This window comes from Tenrec ecaudatus, chromosome 10, assembly GCF_050624435.1.
Source record: "Tenrec ecaudatus isolate mTenEca1 chromosome 10, mTenEca1.hap1, whole genome shotgun sequence".
In the NCBI taxonomy this organism is placed as follows: Eukaryota; Metazoa; Chordata; class Mammalia; order Afrosoricida; family Tenrecidae; genus Tenrec; species Tenrec ecaudatus.
Genome location: NC_134539.1, coordinates 53,301,942 through 53,318,804, shown reverse-complemented (window position 1 = coordinate 53,318,804; position 16,863 = coordinate 53,301,942). Strand labels below are relative to the sequence as shown.

At 50.0% G+C, this 16,863-nt stretch overlaps 1 protein-coding gene across 1 annotated transcript in view; it reads right to left on the bottom strand.

The window, feature by feature from the left end:
* PAPPA (pappalysin 1) overlaps positions 1-16,863 on the bottom strand; it is a 281,949-nt gene that overhangs the window by 40,746 nt on the left and 224,340 nt on the right. Inside the window, exons 16-18 of the mRNA XM_075560393.1 lie at positions 16,240-16,450; positions 15,322-15,493; positions 5,273-5,420 (exon numbers count right to left, since the gene is read on the bottom strand). Of these exons, the coding sequence (XP_075416508.1) occupies positions 5,273-5,420; positions 15,322-15,493; positions 16,240-16,450 (531 nt within the window). The remainder of the gene's footprint in view (positions 1-5,272; positions 5,421-15,321; positions 15,494-16,239; positions 16,451-16,863) is intronic.

Genomic DNA, 16,863 nt, shown 5'->3' with positions numbered 1-16,863 from the left:
GAAGACCCCACAGGCTTCCTCACAGGTCAGATCCCCTCACCAGCCATAGCATCTGCCACTTGACTAGTTCCCATTTACACGGTGACCGTGCCCTGAATAACGCGTCTCCCTCCTAGATTGCAAACGCCATGAGGACAGCACAGTCTGCGCTCTCCATTCTATGCCCATCTCCCAGGTTCCGCTCACCAGTGGAATGATGAAAACAAGCAAGAAACTGACAAAGTGAGGAACTGAATATGCAAATGGCTGAAGCAATGACCAAATGGGGAGGAGGCACTTAGGACCCATATGATGGTGGAAAAAAGGATGTCACTGGACAAATGAAAAAGTAAATGATTGAAGAAGGAATAAATAAATGAAACAATAAATCTGTCATTGACTTACTGAGAGCAAGGATGACTAATAAGCACAGTGTTAGGGCGTAGAAGCCATTGGTCTGGAGGCTTCTGGGTAAAGACATTTCGCTTTCAAGCTGTGGGTTGGCAACTTGATAATTGGGCTCATTCACTCTCTAGCCTAACCTCACACAGTCTGAGGCCACCTGAAGATTCAAGCCCAGTCCACGGAAGTCCATGGCATGGCAGAGAGATGTTCACGCCGGAAGGCAGAGAACTGGTCTGCGGGAACCTCATTGAGGTTCCGTAGAGGTCATATGGCCATCCATCCCCTGCTTTAGCGCCCAGATCATCACCCTCAAACATTAAATGACTCAGGAGGCAACAATCAAGTCTTGGCTTTAAATATCCTACTGGATTAGCCATTCTTAACATCCCCTTCCAAAATATATATATTTGTGGGTGTATGCCTATATTCTTGGAAGGGAATGTTTAGTATATACATACACATCTATACATATACATATATACACACAATGCACACACATACATGTAGGTCTAATAAGGAGCCCAGGGACACAGTGGTTAAGGGTTTAGCTGTTAACTAAAAGATTGGAGGTTCAAAGCAACCTGCCTCTCTATAAGAAAATAACGTGACTGCTTCCACAAAGATTACCCTTTGCCATCACGCTGATTCCAACTCACAGTGGCCCTACATAGGGTTTCGGACACTGTAAATCTTTAAAGGAAAGACTGCCTCGTCTTTCTCTATTGGAGTGGCTGGTGGGTTTGAACTACCAACCTTGTAGTTAGCAGTTCAATATTTACCAGGCAGTGCCACCAGGATTGGTTACAGCATTGGAAACTCTATGAGGCAGCTCTACGTATGAGTGGGAGACAAGTCAATAGCAATGCATATCTATCAAAAATGTGAGTTTAGATATTCATCTATGAATGTGAGTGTATATCTACTTATATGCTGTTATATATATGTATATATATACATATACATATATAGTGTCAACCTGGCTGATAAACACGTGGGATTAATTAATTGAAGGGCAGAGAGGTAAATGGCTCATCTTTCTAGTTCTCGGGTCTCTTGCTCTCTGATGGTGGACCAGGGTACAGCTGCCTTAGACAGTTCCCTGCTTCAGCTGGCAAGGCTCATTTCCTGCAAGACATCCCTGAGGAGAAGCCACATGGGCCTACTCTGATGCAGCCCTGGGTGCTGGAGCAACTGTGTGGAGACTTCTGCCAGCGCTGAGATGCTTACACATTCACTGACTTGGCTTTCCTCCTGCAGTCAGGCATCATTGTGTCTGTTTTGTGAGATGGAGGAGGACTTTGTGGATTGGTGTCGGACATATGGTCTAATGTTGTATTTGTGGGCTTGGGCAGCACTGGGTTGGGATGCTTTCTTAATGTACATTTACCCTTTATATAAAACTCTCTCTCATACATATAAGTTTCTGCGGATTTGCTTCTCTAATGTTCCCAGACTCACACACTGTCTAATTAGTGCCCTTCTTGTCATCATCATCTTCTACCTAAGGGACACATATGTCTGGAAAGGGTGTGGTGGCAGGGCCAGGGCTGGGGTTTAGAACTTCTTCACTTTCAACATGGGGACAACAAGCCAAAAGGTGGACATTTTTGCCCTTGCCAACCAATGTTCCTATATCACCGCCTTTCCTGCAAGTTCAGCCATAGCAGATGGGTCTCATCATATCCATTTCAGGGGAGGGACATAATGTACCAGGTTCACATTGTTCAGCAGGTGGGCATGGCTTGCTCCCAAGCCTCTCTGGATTCCAAGCCTGGCTATCTTTAGGGTACAGTCATACAGAGATGAGAGAAAGGGAGGTCATATTAGAAGGGGAGAGAAAGGGTGGAAGAACAGTGGTCAGGAGAACAAGAAAGGAAATGCACAGAGATTCTTTTTTAAAAAGCGAGGAAAAGGAGAAAACCTCAACCATGCAGACACTTAGTGGTGCATGCTTTGTCTTGAGATTGGTTCTAAGGGAGTTTTTAGGGGGCAAAGCGAACTCAGGAAATGAGACAGGCCAGGGATGATAAAATTCTTTTTCAAAAATGCAGACTCTGAGAAATAGACAAAGGCTATCTTATCTCAAGAGGCGAGAAAAGGGGGCAGCAAGGCGGGAGCCAGTGGTGGCGGTCTTGTCTTAATGTCTCTTTCTCCGCATCTCATCTCCCCTCCCCCACGCTAGCTCTTGGGCTGCAGGACCAGGCCGCTGTGTTGTGATATATGAGCCGTAATTGGCATCATTACAGAGCAGTGATCTCACCGCCACCACCCCCAACTCTCCTTCCCAGGAGAAGCAGGATGGTGGCAGTAGCAGCCGCTGCAACTTTCTGAGGGCTGATCTTTGTCACCCAAAACCTAAACCACTCTAGTCTGCTGCCGGGGGGGGGGGGGGGGGGGGGGGGGGGGGGCGTTGGGGCGTTGGGGGTGTTGTCGAGGCACTGCGGGGGGTGGAGGTGGGTGTTGAGGCTAAGGGTGATTCAAAAATGTGACCCCAAGCTCAACACACACACACACACACACACACACACACACACACATATCGCACCCTGCTTGCAGGGCTTCTGGGCAGGTCCTCTCCCTCCTCTCCTAGTGGGCTCCAGTCCAGGAGGGGGTCCATCGGCCTGGGAGGTAGATGGAGGGGCTTTCAGAGGGAGGGAGAAAGAGCGACCTGGGGAGTGGGGGTGGGGAACTGGGTTCTCTCTTTCCTTCTCCCTGCCTCTCTTGGGGTCCCTCTTTCTCATTTCCTTTTTCTTTCTTTGCTTCCCCACAACCCCTCCCCTCTCAGTGTGTCCCACTCACCCTGCATGCCCGGTTCATCAAATGGGCATCTGGCCTGCAGCTGGGATGTGGAGTAGAGGGGAGGGGGTGGAGATTCAGATGCCCTTTCTGCTTTGACCTTGGAAAAGGTAACAGAGGGATGCCACCATCACCCTTAGGAAGGTCCTGGGGTGGGAGGTGTGTGCAAAAACAGGTAGGATGGCTCATCTGTCTGCAGGAGTGCCACAGGAAGGCACGAAATACAATGTGCTTAGAAAAAGGCTCCCCAGAGCGCAGGAGCAATGAAATGAAAAGATAATGACATTTCCCCATGAACTTTTTAAATTCCTCTCCTGTATGTGCAAGGTGACTCTGCTTTGTGTCACTGTATGTGTGGGAGCCAGGTTTCTCTCCTGTAGCTTCTGATGTCCACGTGTTTGTGTGATGAGGACATATAAGCTCGGTGCGGGTTCATGTGTTACCTGGTGGAGGATGTGCTTGTGTGTGGGTTGACGTGTCTGTGGCTCAGCTGGGGTGGACACACTAGGCAGCTGATTGATGCTCGACGTGTTTAGTTGGGAAATGTTTGCATTTGTGGTGTGTGTTCTTTTATGCATGCAGGTATATCTTGCAAGAAGTCTGTTTCTGTCTGCTTTTATAAAGGTCTCTTGATAAGAAAGTGCCCTCCCCACCCCGGACTGATCAGTGCCGGTCTTGTGCATTCTTAACAGTCACTTCCATTTAATATCTTGATTGAGTTTAAAGTACTGACAGGCACTAGCTAAAGACACACAGTGTCCACCCGCACTCTCAGGGGTGATGATAGGAACACTTTGGGGCAGAGGGGCCAATGTGATTCACTACTGCTACACCTGTCACCCCAATATCTGGGAAAAGCTAGATCAGCAGACCCTTCAAGACCTCATCTCTCCCAACTCTCTCAGCCAAGGTCCTATGGGTTGGCAGTTCTGCAAGCTCTTCTGTACCTTCTGAATATCAGAGACAGAGCAACCCCGCACCTCTCATTTTCTCGTTCATATAGGAGCAAACGCCCTGGACTAAGTGTAAGAGTGCCGGTTCCTACTCTACCTTTAGGTCAACAGTCATTTCTTGAGGCCCAGCACTTCCACCTTCCCGGGAGGTAGCCAGCCCTGATGGCGAGTGGCTCACCCCCCACCCTCCGGCCACGGGCTCCCTTCTGGACCTTCAGGCAGCAAGCTTGGAAAGGAGGAGGCTCGGGAGTGACTGTGGGCACAGATAACCTTCTACTCCAGACAGCCCTGGCGAATGTTCCATAAATCACATTGGCCGTGAGAAAGGACATTCGATTCCCTGGGCTTTTCATCATGGTCAATTAGGGAATCAGCCCAAGAGGTCAGCATCACAGCCCTTAAATGAGGTCACCCTCGATGCACTCCCGGTTTCCCCAGCAGCGGCAGAGCCTGTGATTAATGCATCTGTCCAGACACCTGGTTGCACCCAGGCGGATCCCCGGCACCAAACTGCAGATTGTCAGCCCGAGTGGTGAGCATTTTGTGACCTGGCCTATCAGGACAGCAGAGGGAGGCTGAAAACATTCCTGAGCCTCACTGTCCAGGCGGTCAAGATACCAGGGGAAGAACTCAGGCATTTGGGGGCATGTCACGTGATCTCTTTGGGTCACAATTCCAGTATAGGCTAAAAGAAGTGGCGAGGGTATAAGTCAGTACCTTCAGAGTGTCTGATGCAGGACCTTGCAGACATCCTCATCAGCTTCCCTAACCCAAATAGCATGTATTCATTGATGTCGCCTGTCATTTGGACACCTGGCTCCCGCTCTCTAGGTGGTAGTTGTTGCCCTTCAAGGTCATTCAGTTCTGTGTCAGTGTCACTCTCCTGAGATCCCCCTCTGCCCCCCCCCAAGGCAGGAGTGGCCTTGCTGTTCTCTTGTGTAACCGTGCATACACCCCAATGACTGATCTGCTCAGACTTCCCCACAACTGAGCCTCTGACTCCCTTTCCCAGTAGACTGCGAGCTCCAAAAGAACAGGATCTGGCCCCCATATGTACCTTTGTTCCCCAAGTCCCCATACAGTCAAGGTGCCCAATGACCATGCTCCCCTACCCCCACCGGCCCCGCGCACAATCCTACCTATGGCGTAGCCATCAGGGCACTGCAGCTTGAGGTTGCTGTTGAGCTGGTTCGGGGCAGAACACTGGCCTTGCATCTCCTTGCAGACATGGAAGGAGCCGCTCCAGGTGCCATCTTTCCGGCAGTGGATGATGTTGCTTCCCCGTCCCTGAACAGCAGGGAAACATGGTCAGGACCAAAAGAGACCTTTCTATTCCCCACTGTGGTATGTCTCCCAGAATAAGAGAGAACCAATTTCTCATCTCCCCAGAGCTGTGCAAAGTCTTTCAAAACAAGGTCTGAACTGGGGTCATATCTCCATCACCCCAGAAGTGAGAGGAATTGTTAGCATCCCCATGTTACGGATGGGACAACTGAGGAAACCACACCGGGCTTCTGACTTCCCAAAGACCCAGTGGGCCATGGACTCGGGTTTCTGAACCTCTGGCCTAGTGCTCTTTCTGAGAATTTGATCGGAGTGTCCACCATAATATTTGTGTTCTGTTCATTTGTTTCACGGAGAAGGTTGGGATTCATCTGTTTCCAGATTCTATTGCAGGTAAGAACACTAGTCCTGGGGCTCTTCGAGAGCAGGCAGGTGCCACCAACGCGTGTTTCCTCTCAATTGAGGAGAGAGCATCCATGCCAGGGCTCTATCATGTACTAACTGGACCACCTTCACCTGTCTGAGAGTCTTTCCTCCCCCAGGACTCCCTCCTCTCCTCTTCTCCACTTAGGCACTAATGACACGGGATGGCTGTGTGGTGCTGTGACTGTCAGTGTGCCCCTATTGCTTTAAGAAGTAACAAATAGTATTCCAATCTCGCGTGCACAGGGTCAGGCAATTACAGCTTGAAGAGATGCTCCCTCCTCCTCAGCCTCCCTTCTGACCTCCAAAGGGCTCCTCTCTATCCTTTCCAGATCTGCCCCTAGATCCAAAGACTATGTCTGAGTGCCATTCTGCACCCAGCTCTGTGGGATGCAGGAGTAAAGAGAGCCATATCTGCCCGGTGAGCTGTGAGGAAGAATCACATGGGCAGCCACTGTAGCAGAAGCAAGGCCGTGCTGAGCGATGCTGAGTAAGCATTGTTCCAAGGCTGTGAGCGCCTGGGGAGATGAGGGAGTAAGGGGACACCCGGAGAGGCAATGCAGGAGAAAGAATTTTCAAGGATGGGTGGACTAGCATGTAGCAAACATATGAACAGGCCTTCCTGGGAGAAGGGATGACACACACAAATGTCAGAGAGCTGAGGAAGCAGCAGGAGCCTGGTATGGCTCTGAGTCCCTGCCTCAAGGGAGGGTATGGAGGGAGCCGAGCGAGTACAGGGGGCACTGTATGGAAGTGTGAATGCTGACTGAAGGAGCTTGGGGTCTGTCCCATAGGAGGTGATCCTACGTAGGGGGCCCATCTTTTGAAATCCCTGAGGACAACTGTATGTCCCACCTCGTTTGGGTTTACAAGAAGAGAAGCTCTAAGTGAGGCTTGCGACAGTGACTGTGCTCCGCTAGTGGAAAAGCCCATCGGTGGTTCCACATGACCTTCACTTTCCCTTCCACACCCTTGTGCCTGCCACCAGAGCTCTAGCAGCCTTCACGCTACTTAATTCCCCGATTCATGGCTCCCCACCACGTCACCACCAACCTTGAACTTCAGTCTGCGTCACCTGCATTCTCAGACGTGCCATATGCCATCTCATAAGGCCACACCTGTGCCCTTGCTGCTCCTTCGGTCTGTTAAGACCCCTCCCCCCACTGATCCACCTGGCGAACACCTTTTAATTGCGCAAGAACCATCCTGTCCTAATGCCTCCCCCAGCTCCAACAGCGTGCTCTCTTGATGTCTCTGGCACACACGTAACTGTCTCTTCATTTACCATCTGTTCCCCCAACTCCATGATGAGCTCCCCAAGGCCCGAGACGATGCCCCGGACACCCCTGTGTCCTCAGAGCCTTCCCCGGTGCCCAAGCAGTCCGGGTGACTCACCTTCATTCACTTATTCATAGGTATGTTTGCTCATTCAAGAACGGTTTCAAGAATACCGGGGATGAATCCATAGGGAGTGCTCAGATTTCACTTATTAAACAGAAATCAACAATTGCATGGATGAGGAATAAATGAGTCAACGAAGAAAAGTACACATGAGGGAAGAAAGGGGAACAAAGACTGGTTAAAGGGCTCCCGTGTCTGAGAGAACAGCTGCAGGTCAGTAGGATTCATAAGAGAGGGGGGGCTCCTCACCCCGCCAGTAGGCAGAGGGTCCAGTTACAGTGGCGAGGTCTCTGGTCATGGGAGAAGGGTGGCCCTTCCTGCAGATGCTGCTGCCAGAGGACGCTCACTGAGCCCAGAGGCTCAGCTGGAGTACAGAGTCCGTTTTCCCCAGCGCTGTGTAGTGTCAGAGAACTGGAGAACCCCGACTCTCCCTCCCTCCCGAGAGCCCCAGGCTCCAGGCCCCATGATTCTGTTGGGCCCTCGGGGGAGTAGGAAATTGACCCCAATTTCCTGGAGCCTTGGCCTGGGCTTATGATGCATTTGGCCCCCAGGCCCTGAGAGCTGCAGACCTCAGCACTCTGTAGGCCAGGATTGGCTGAGGAGCTCTGCTTGCACAGAGAACTCGCTGGAATCTGCAGAGGGGATTTCAAACTGGGAAGGCCCCACAACAGAAGGTGAAAGATGCAAGGGACGGTCTGGCGACGTTTAGTCACTCTCCCTTCCTGCCGCCGAGCTCACGTGGCACTATCTGCAACCTACTAAATCTGACTTAAAAATACAACATCTTTCATTTTTGTACTCGTATATCTACTGTGTGTGTGTGTGTGTGTGTGTGTGTTCCTCTTGAGTGGCAGTGTCATCAGTTGTTTGAGAGATACCATAGAAGTAACTTCTCTGGAGCCTTTGGTAATTCTAATAATCGTATTATCCCACCAGCCACTGGTGTAACATTTAGAATCCTATTGAAATGGGAGATATTTGAGCATGTGAATTATGTGTCAATAAAGTTCTTTTTAAAGTATGGCATCTTTCTGTTGAGACACTTGGCCTTCAGAGGAAGGCAAATTGAGCACCGACACTCCTGGGCTTCTCCAGCCTAACCGTGGACTAGCAGGCCTACATTGCTCGCCCCTCTTACAGTGTTATGCAGAGCCCTTTACTGATGCTTGGAAGGTTGCTGTCCATCCCACAGTGCCTGGGAAGAAAGACCTGTCAACCTATTTCTGACAAATCCAGCCACGGCAAACCACATGGAGCACAGCTCTGCTCTCACACATACGGGCATCTCCAGGGTCCAACCAACTTTGGGGTAAGTGGGCTATTGCCATCCCTGTGTCCTTCACTGTATGGCCCTTGTATCCCTCCCCCCTCTACTGCTCCGACTCACCCATATCCACACCTTTGCTCTCCGGTGTCCTTTCCACAAGCACACTTTCTGGGGCCACTGCATTTGCGCATCCTCCCTCGTGACTGGAGGGAGCTTTCCGCCCTTGCCAGGTAGGTATGGAGCTCTATGTACACCTTTCCTGATTAAATCTAGATTGACCATAGGCCAGGGATTGTGGGGACTTTGATCTGAGAACACTTTCTCTGAGCCCCACCAGACAGGGAGCCTCCTGGGTATGTTTGCCTCTGGATGCCCAATTCAGCGTGCTAAGGTGAAAGCGCTCACAGGCGGACTGAGGATCCATCCCCCAGGAAAACCTGCCGGATCTTTGTCCCTGTGCATCCGTCTGTAAAGCAGGAGCCTGTTGCACTTGCTTCTGCAGTTACACAGAGCCACAAAGAGCTGGAAGGAATATAATTATTATAATTATATAATTGAACACCTATCATGTGTCATGCGTTTAACATACGCTTAAAACACCCTTTTCACAACACAGTGGAATGGAAATTACGCTTCTTTTATAGAATTGGAGAGGGGGCCTCAGGAAATGAAAACGTGAGTTTTTTAAGTGATGCTCAGCAACGTGGACTTGAGACAAATTGCTTTGGTTCAAATCCCAGCTCTGGGACTTGCTAGCTGTCCGGCAAGGGGAACCTCCTTAGCTGCCTCCAGTTTCTCAACTGCTAAGTGGGCATTAAGAGCCGCCTCCCCGCCCCCCGCCCCCACCCCCACTGCACGGGAGAGCCATTGTGAGCATCCAGTGAGCCAGTTTATGTGGCACATTTACAACCTGGCTCTAAACCCCTCTCCTGCGAGGTGGGGGCAGAGGGGGAGGTATTGTGGCAAGTCAGTCCCATGCCACATGACCAGTAAAAGCCCAGGTATTTTGCCTACATAGCAGAGGGAGCGGAAGAGGAAATGAGTGAATGAATTGGGTTGATTCTCTCCAATAGAAACAAATGACATAATGGCGGGGAGAAATTATGGCAACATCAGGACAAGACAGGATCTGGCGGCGCAGCGCAGGAGACAAATGGCTCCGCTTTAGCGGGAGCCTGACCTATGCAGGCTCTTTAGTTCCACAGCTTCGTACTAGTAAAACATGGGCAAATCACTTTGCCTCTTGAACCTTGATTTTATCATCTGTAAAATGGGAACAATCATGCCACCTGCCACGGGGCATCAATGAAATGGTCAGTGGAACATCCTTAGTCTGGCAAATGGCATGCAACATCAAAGCCGAGCCGCTGCTGTCAAAGTGACCGTGACCCAGAGGGCAGAACTGCCACAGAGTTTTCGCAGCTGCTTGAAGCAGACAGCCGGCCACATCGTTCTCTCATGGAGGGGCTGGTGGGGTCAAAGTTACAACTTGCTGGTTAGCAGCCAGGCGCTGAACCACCAAACCACCAGGATTCCTCAGCATGGAAGTCGTGCTGGCTAAACTGGAGTGACTTAATGATGTGGGTCGCATCCCAGCCAATGCTCTCGCATTCACTTTGCTTCTCCCCGGTAAATTACAGGAGTACTACATAGTCCCACAAGGTAGGACAGGCAGAAAGTAAGGCTTGTGCTTGGTCACGGTTAGAAAACCTAGCTCTGCCAGCTCCTTACTGCATGTCTTGGGCAAGACTTGCCCCTTCTCTGGGATTCAATGGTTTCATCTCTAAAGTAAATGGGTTGTGGTGGTCAGCGTCTCGGAAGTATGCCCAGTTCTGGGGTTGCATGGGTCTCTGCTGTTCCTGGCTTCCTCTAAGCAGTCCCAGGGTGTGTGGGCAAGCGTTTGGCAACACTGAAGCAAGATGCTGCCCTGCCTGCAGAGGCATTATCCATAGGAGAGCTATGTGGTGCCCCAAGCAGAACTCAGCAAGGCAGGAAGCAGTTAACCTTGTGTGTGATGATGGAAAGACGTTTGGGCGTGACTTTTGTGACCCATGCAGTGAACGATGAGACTGATTCCACTCCAACCCTTTCTCTCTTGCTCCTGCTCAGTTGGTGACATCCATTACCAAGTGCATTACTTTATCCAGAAAGAACCTTTAGCTTGTGTTCTTTCCACAGCAGTCCTTGGGAGTGCATGTCGTACAAACCCTGTCTCCATCTCGGACCCCCAACTCCTTTGACCATCTACAAAGCCCCCAGGGCACTCTCTGGGTAGAACTGGGATTGAGATACCACCTCCAGCAACCCAGGAGCAGCTGAGCCCAATGACGGCCCTGAGACAATGGACACGGCTCTCCTGTTGCCTGGGGCCAACAAACCTACCTTTTGGTTCTAGCCCTTCTGGGAAATACTTCCTCTCTCTGTTTGGGGGTAGTGGATGCAGCAGGGTTTTGCCCGGGGATCCCTCATTAAAGCATAACTGTATCCGTGGCTGGGTAAGAACTCACCCTTCCAGAGTCTTGTTTCCTCAAATGAAAAATGGAGGTGTTGTTTCTGGCAGGGTTTTGTAACAAGTTCTCAAAATAAGAGTACGTCTTCACCTTCGGCTTGGCACCCAGAAAGCACCACCCCACCGACCCCCAAACAAAAAAAGTGGAGGTATTATTACTAAGGTTCCCTGTCATGGTCTTTAGAGGGCTGAGAACATTATAGTCCTCGTGCCAAACTGTCTCATCTGGTGACGACTAGGAACCCTGGTGGTGTAGTGGTAATGCATTGGTCCACAATCTGCACGGTCAGAAGTTCAAAATCAGCAGCAGCTCCATGAGAGAAAGATGAGGCTTTCTACTTCCATAAACATTACAGTCTCAGACACCCACAGCCGGTCACTATGAGTCAGCATCGACTCCACAGTCCCGAGTTTGCTTGTTTCTTAGCCACTGGTGACTAATACATTTAAATTCATTAAAATCAACTCTTGTTCTTCTAGCCACTCTAGTCCTACACATGCAACGGGTGGCCGCCATCCTGGCCAGCACAGAGGGGAACATTCTCATTATTGAGGAAGGTTCCACTGGGCATTGCAGGTCTAGAGACACTAGAGGACTCTATCTTCTATAGGTTTATATGTGCAAGGGGCACGTTTTCTCATTCTTACTCATGTTGACTGCTCCATCCCACACACTGGTCGATGAAAGATGGACTTTCTGGAGTTGGTACAGGGCTGCCAGGCCAGAGGACTAGGTCTCAAGCCATTGCCTTTGGTTTGAAAAGCTCTAGGATCCCGCCTGAAGTATCAGGGATTTTTACCACTGGAAGTGACCTTAACAGCAGGCGAGTTCATTTGTGTCTTTCCCAAAACTTCCATGTAGGACTTCCGCTGTACTACGTAATTTCAGGGAGAGTCCACAGACATGTCTCACTTTAATTACTTAGTGTCACACAGACACTAGGAGGTGAGTTTGATGATCTCCTTCCATTTTGCACACAAGGAAACTGAGGTTCAGAGCGCCAAGGAGCTTGCCTAAGATCCCCCAGCTTGGAAGCAGTGGAGCAAGATTCAAACTCAAAAGTCCATCCAGCTTCCGCAAAACGCTGGCTCCCAAGAAATGAAAGAGGTAGGTGGAGGGGCTATTTTTAAACTTTTAGTGGCAGGAGAAGGGATTGTGTGACCCCCCCTTGTACGTCACCCCTCCCCACATGAGTCCATCCATCCTCTCTTGCCACGATCTGGAGCATGTTTGAGAGACATAAAAAACAAACAAAAAAACCCTTCCTCTATCCCAGCTGTTCGATTCAAGATGCTCTGGGCTGTGCCTGTCTGCTGTTTTCACAGGCAGGGAGAGGGAATCTGAGGTGAATACTAGATCTGGCGCCCAGGCCCCTGGTCTGAGCGTAGAGGAAATTCACTTCCAGTGCAAGCTAGAGACGTCGACTGTATGCAGAGCCCAATTGGCACCCGCTCCCTCATTCTTTGTGTCGACCAGCAAGACCCTGCTCCTTGGAGTGTAGTCTCTCAGCCAGCTGCCAAACAAAGCTGCTTGGGTCGTCTGATAAATTTACATTTTCCTCTCCTTTCAATACAAACTGGCCATGAAAGTTCCTTGGCAGGCCCCAGGCCGACTGGGTTTCAGTTTGATAACATGACCACAGCCAGAATATTATTTGGCTCAGCAGTCTGGGTAACTGTTAGCAATAGTTTTACGTAAGGGAGTGAGAGGGAAGGCGATCAGCCTCTGAGGCTGTGGTAATCTCTGGTCTTCGCTTGTTCTGGCATTGGCATCTGCTGCCATGGCAGTCAAGGATGAAGAGGGCTCAGGCGCAGATGCCCATGAGTTTATAAGCAAGGCTTTGGGGGGACTGTCTATCTGACACCGTCTATCCACAGCCAGCCGTGGATTTAGTGTTTCGGGTTTGGTGTCCACAGGAGGACCTGGATTCTAAATGTGACCCAGTGGTGTCACTGGGAAGGTGGAGGAGGGGTGGTGTCAGATTAAACTCCCTGAGTTTCTGGGAGTTTTTGTGTTTGAAAGATGAGAAATTGTCCTCGATGTTCACTGGGGTCCTTTCATGCCCTTCATTCAACATCACTTCCTGAGGACCTACTAACTTGTTTCCCCAAAAATAAGACAGTAGCTTATATTAATTTTTGCTCCCAAAGATGCACTAGATCTTATTTCCATGAAGGAGAATATGATACACATTTATTGTTGAACAAAAAAGGAAATGTATTACCTGTATACGGTACTGTAGTGGTTGTCATCACAAACCAGCACAACCAGACAAACTATGAATCCTACCGTATCAAGAATTTCTTGTTACTCCTGCCCCACGCGACTCACTAATTGTGAGTCAGCCTACTCCATCAGCCAGAGCAAGCAGCAGGCGGCAGCTTGTTCTGGCGGTGCCACGGCTCTCTAATTAAAAGAGACCTCGCACTTTCTGTCTGGCCCTGCTGCACTGCGGCCAACCGTGAGCAGCACGGAGGCGTCTGCCTCTACGATCCAGAGTCCAGAGTTACGGGAGCTTCGGGGAGGCCTTATTTTCGGGGAGGTCTTATTTTTGAGGGGTGCCTTATATTTCAGTGAGAGGCAAAACTGTAAATAGGTCTTATTTATGGGGGATGTCTTACTTTCCGGGAAATGCGGTAGGTGCCTGGCACTGCCCTAATTGCTGAAATTATAGGGAAGATTAAAGATAAGGCTGAGGATTTCACAGCCAAACGGGGAAGAAAAATGAAAGGATGCAATTACTCCGCTCATAAAAAGAAAGTGACAACAGAAAGGGGTCCTGGAAGAGTGAGTGTCCGGGCTGACGTGAATGATGGTGAGGAGCCCCACAGGGGGGCAGGGGCGAGGACAACTCTTTAAGGTTGATGAAATGTGAGCTTATTCTACTAGTCAAGAGGGGCTGCCACTCGAACCAGTTGGATTTTGTCCTGTGGGAAATGGGACTCGTTGGTTCTTAAAGGACTTCAAGCAGGGGCGTTTTCACAAAAAGCTTTATGCTACGAAAGTTGTTCTAGTTGAACTGTAGAGACTGCTCTAGAGAGAGGCAAGGGAGCAAAATCAGGGACCTAAGTAAGATACTGAGTGGGGGCCCATGAGAGGATGGTGCCCTGAGTTAGGGTGTGGTCCTAGGAACAGAGAGAGCAGCTGGAGGAGATGCTTTGGAAAGAAAATGGTTAAGAATTGGTGATAGTTTGGACCTAGAAAGAGGGATTGGAGGAGTTGAGGATGGTGATTTGGGAAAACGAGGCCCGAGTGTATCTTTAATTCAACGTTGACCACAATGTATTTGGTAAACTCTACAAAGAAGCCATGGTGGCACCGTGGTGGAAGCCCTCGAGATTGGCTTTTGAACACAGGTGGCTATCCTCACAGTTGGAAGCCAGCGTTTGCTCCATGGGAGAATCACGTGATCCTATGGAGCAGTTCTGCTGTGCCTACAGGGTCACTCCCAGTCGGAGTTGACTCACCAGCAATGGGTCATAAAGAATGAGTGAAGATCAGATATGCACTGGGGACCAATTGACTGAACTCTGACTTCACCTGCAGATGGTCCTGGACACCTGTGAAACCTGGGGCTGGGGCATGCCCGAAACCAAACAGGTGAGTGCTATCAAGGTGGAGCTTCTTGCGGACTTAGGTTTTCATTGCAGCCAGCTTTCTCCTTCTCCTTTCTCACTCATGACTCCTTACTCATCCCTGCACAAGGAGGGATTAATTCAATTCTAGGACACCTTCATCCAACAGTAAATGTCAGACTTCAAGTCACACATGGATCGAGATACCCTTTCTCACTTTCTTCCTCTGTGTTCTCTGAAGCACCCGTCTGGGCTAACCATGACTCCCCTTCTCTCTATTCTTTAGGAGCCAATTGATGTCTCAGAATGAAGGGGGTCCAGTGAGCATCTACCCCAGGTGGTGACAGGGGTAGAAAACTAGCAAATCATCCCTGGCTGCTGCAATCAAAGTAACTCAGTCTTGATCAATTTCACCAATTCAGATTCCACTTATGATTTCCTTTGTAAGGGTCCCAGTATAGTGTATGGCTTTTGTTTTTTGTTTTCACAAAGATTCAAAGCTGGAAATCTCTGAACAAATGCAACATCGTGTGACAGGATGGAAGAATATACTCCGAGAGAATGCAATAGAAGACCATTAGGGATTTTGTATCAGTGGCCCTGTCGTTATTCAATTCTGACACAGAGAGACAGTATCCCGGAGAAAGTGGTTCTTATAGGATAGTTAGCTCTTTGGTAACCCGAGCAGAGAGGGAGTGAAGTATAGTTCTCTGCTCAAGGCGGTTTACCTGGGAGGCATCACTGTCTTCACACTTGATCCTGCACTCGCTGTTGAACAGGAAGTCATTAGTGCACTGGTAGAGCCCGTGGAACTTGGGTGGAGGTGGGTCGCAAGTCACAGGAACACACGCTCCCTCCTGCCAACTGCCATCTTCGGTACACTTTGTCTTGAAGGCCCGCCTTCAGAAAGTGATGAAAGAAGGGACAGCTCAATAACCCAATGGGCGGATGGCCCACACCCTCCTGAAACCCGCTCTGGAGCCAGTTAGCCCCTCACCTCCTTTTCCCACCGCTGATTCCAGGCCTGTTCTTTGGGACTTGTGAGAGCCATGTGTAAGGATTAAGGAAAACGTATCCACAGAAACTTTTTCTGCAGGAGGCAGGCAGGAGTGTCAAGCTTCTTGTGCGTGACATCCAGATGAAGCTAAAACCAACCCCTGGCAGCCCCAGGTGCTCTCACTTTCTTCCATAGATTCTGATGGGTGTTGACAGGATGAATCCATGCATACCCACTATTCAGTGAAAAATGTCAACGTGCCAGGCACTTTGTAAGCATTGAGCATCCTCATTCAGTCTCCACAAGAACCCTATTGTAGCAACTAGAATCATCCCCATCTTAAAACCCACTCAACCCAACCCTGACTTAGAGGAAGGGGCCCTACAGGAAAAAGTGAGGTGGAAGGCTTATAGTAGTTAATTCACTTGCCTGAAGTCACATAGCCAGGAGGCAGCCGGGCTAAAAATGAATGTTGGTTCTGTATGACCCAAATCGTATAACTTCCCACAAAACAGAGGGGGGGGGTCGGTAAAGGGTGGGTACTGGCTTCCGCATAACAATGGACACCTCCACCCCATCAGGAGACTGGCCTTCGCTTCCGCTTTGATGGACCAGAATACAGAAGTTTGCATCCCCAGCCCCCACTTACTTTTTTGACTTTCGAGTGGAGCCGGGCACGTGGTATCCAGGTTTGCACTTGTACTTGCAGTACGAGCCCACCTTGTGCTTTTTCCCCAAGCACTTGGAGGTCTGGAGATCGGCGTTGGGCACTGGGGGAGGAGCCAGGCACAGCAGCTCACACAGGGCCTCCGGAAAGGACCACAGGCCATCCTCCATGCAGGTCAAGAAACTGTTATTACCTGTAGGACACAGACAGGCAAGGTTAGCAGAGGGTGTGGGGGCTCTGACGACCAGGGTCATTCATGAGCTGCCTGGACCTAAGGAGACAGAGGATCCTCCAGGTGAGATTCCAAACCTCTCCACTGACAACCGAGGACCCCAGAGAGATCAAGGGACCTACCATACCTAGGAGACCTCAATTGAAGGCATGGCTTGTTCCACATTCAACAGGAATTCAAATTGGAGCCTCTGGACTCCTCATTCAGAACCCCTTAGGTTAGAAATAGTCACCGTCCGCCGCAACCCTTGAATCCACCCTCTCTGCTTGGCAAGGTAGGGCACACGACCTCGTGCTAAAGGTGTTTGCCTTTTACTGATTGCCGGTGTGCGCGCCTATCAGCATCAACTTGGAGCTCCTGTATCTCTGTGCCAG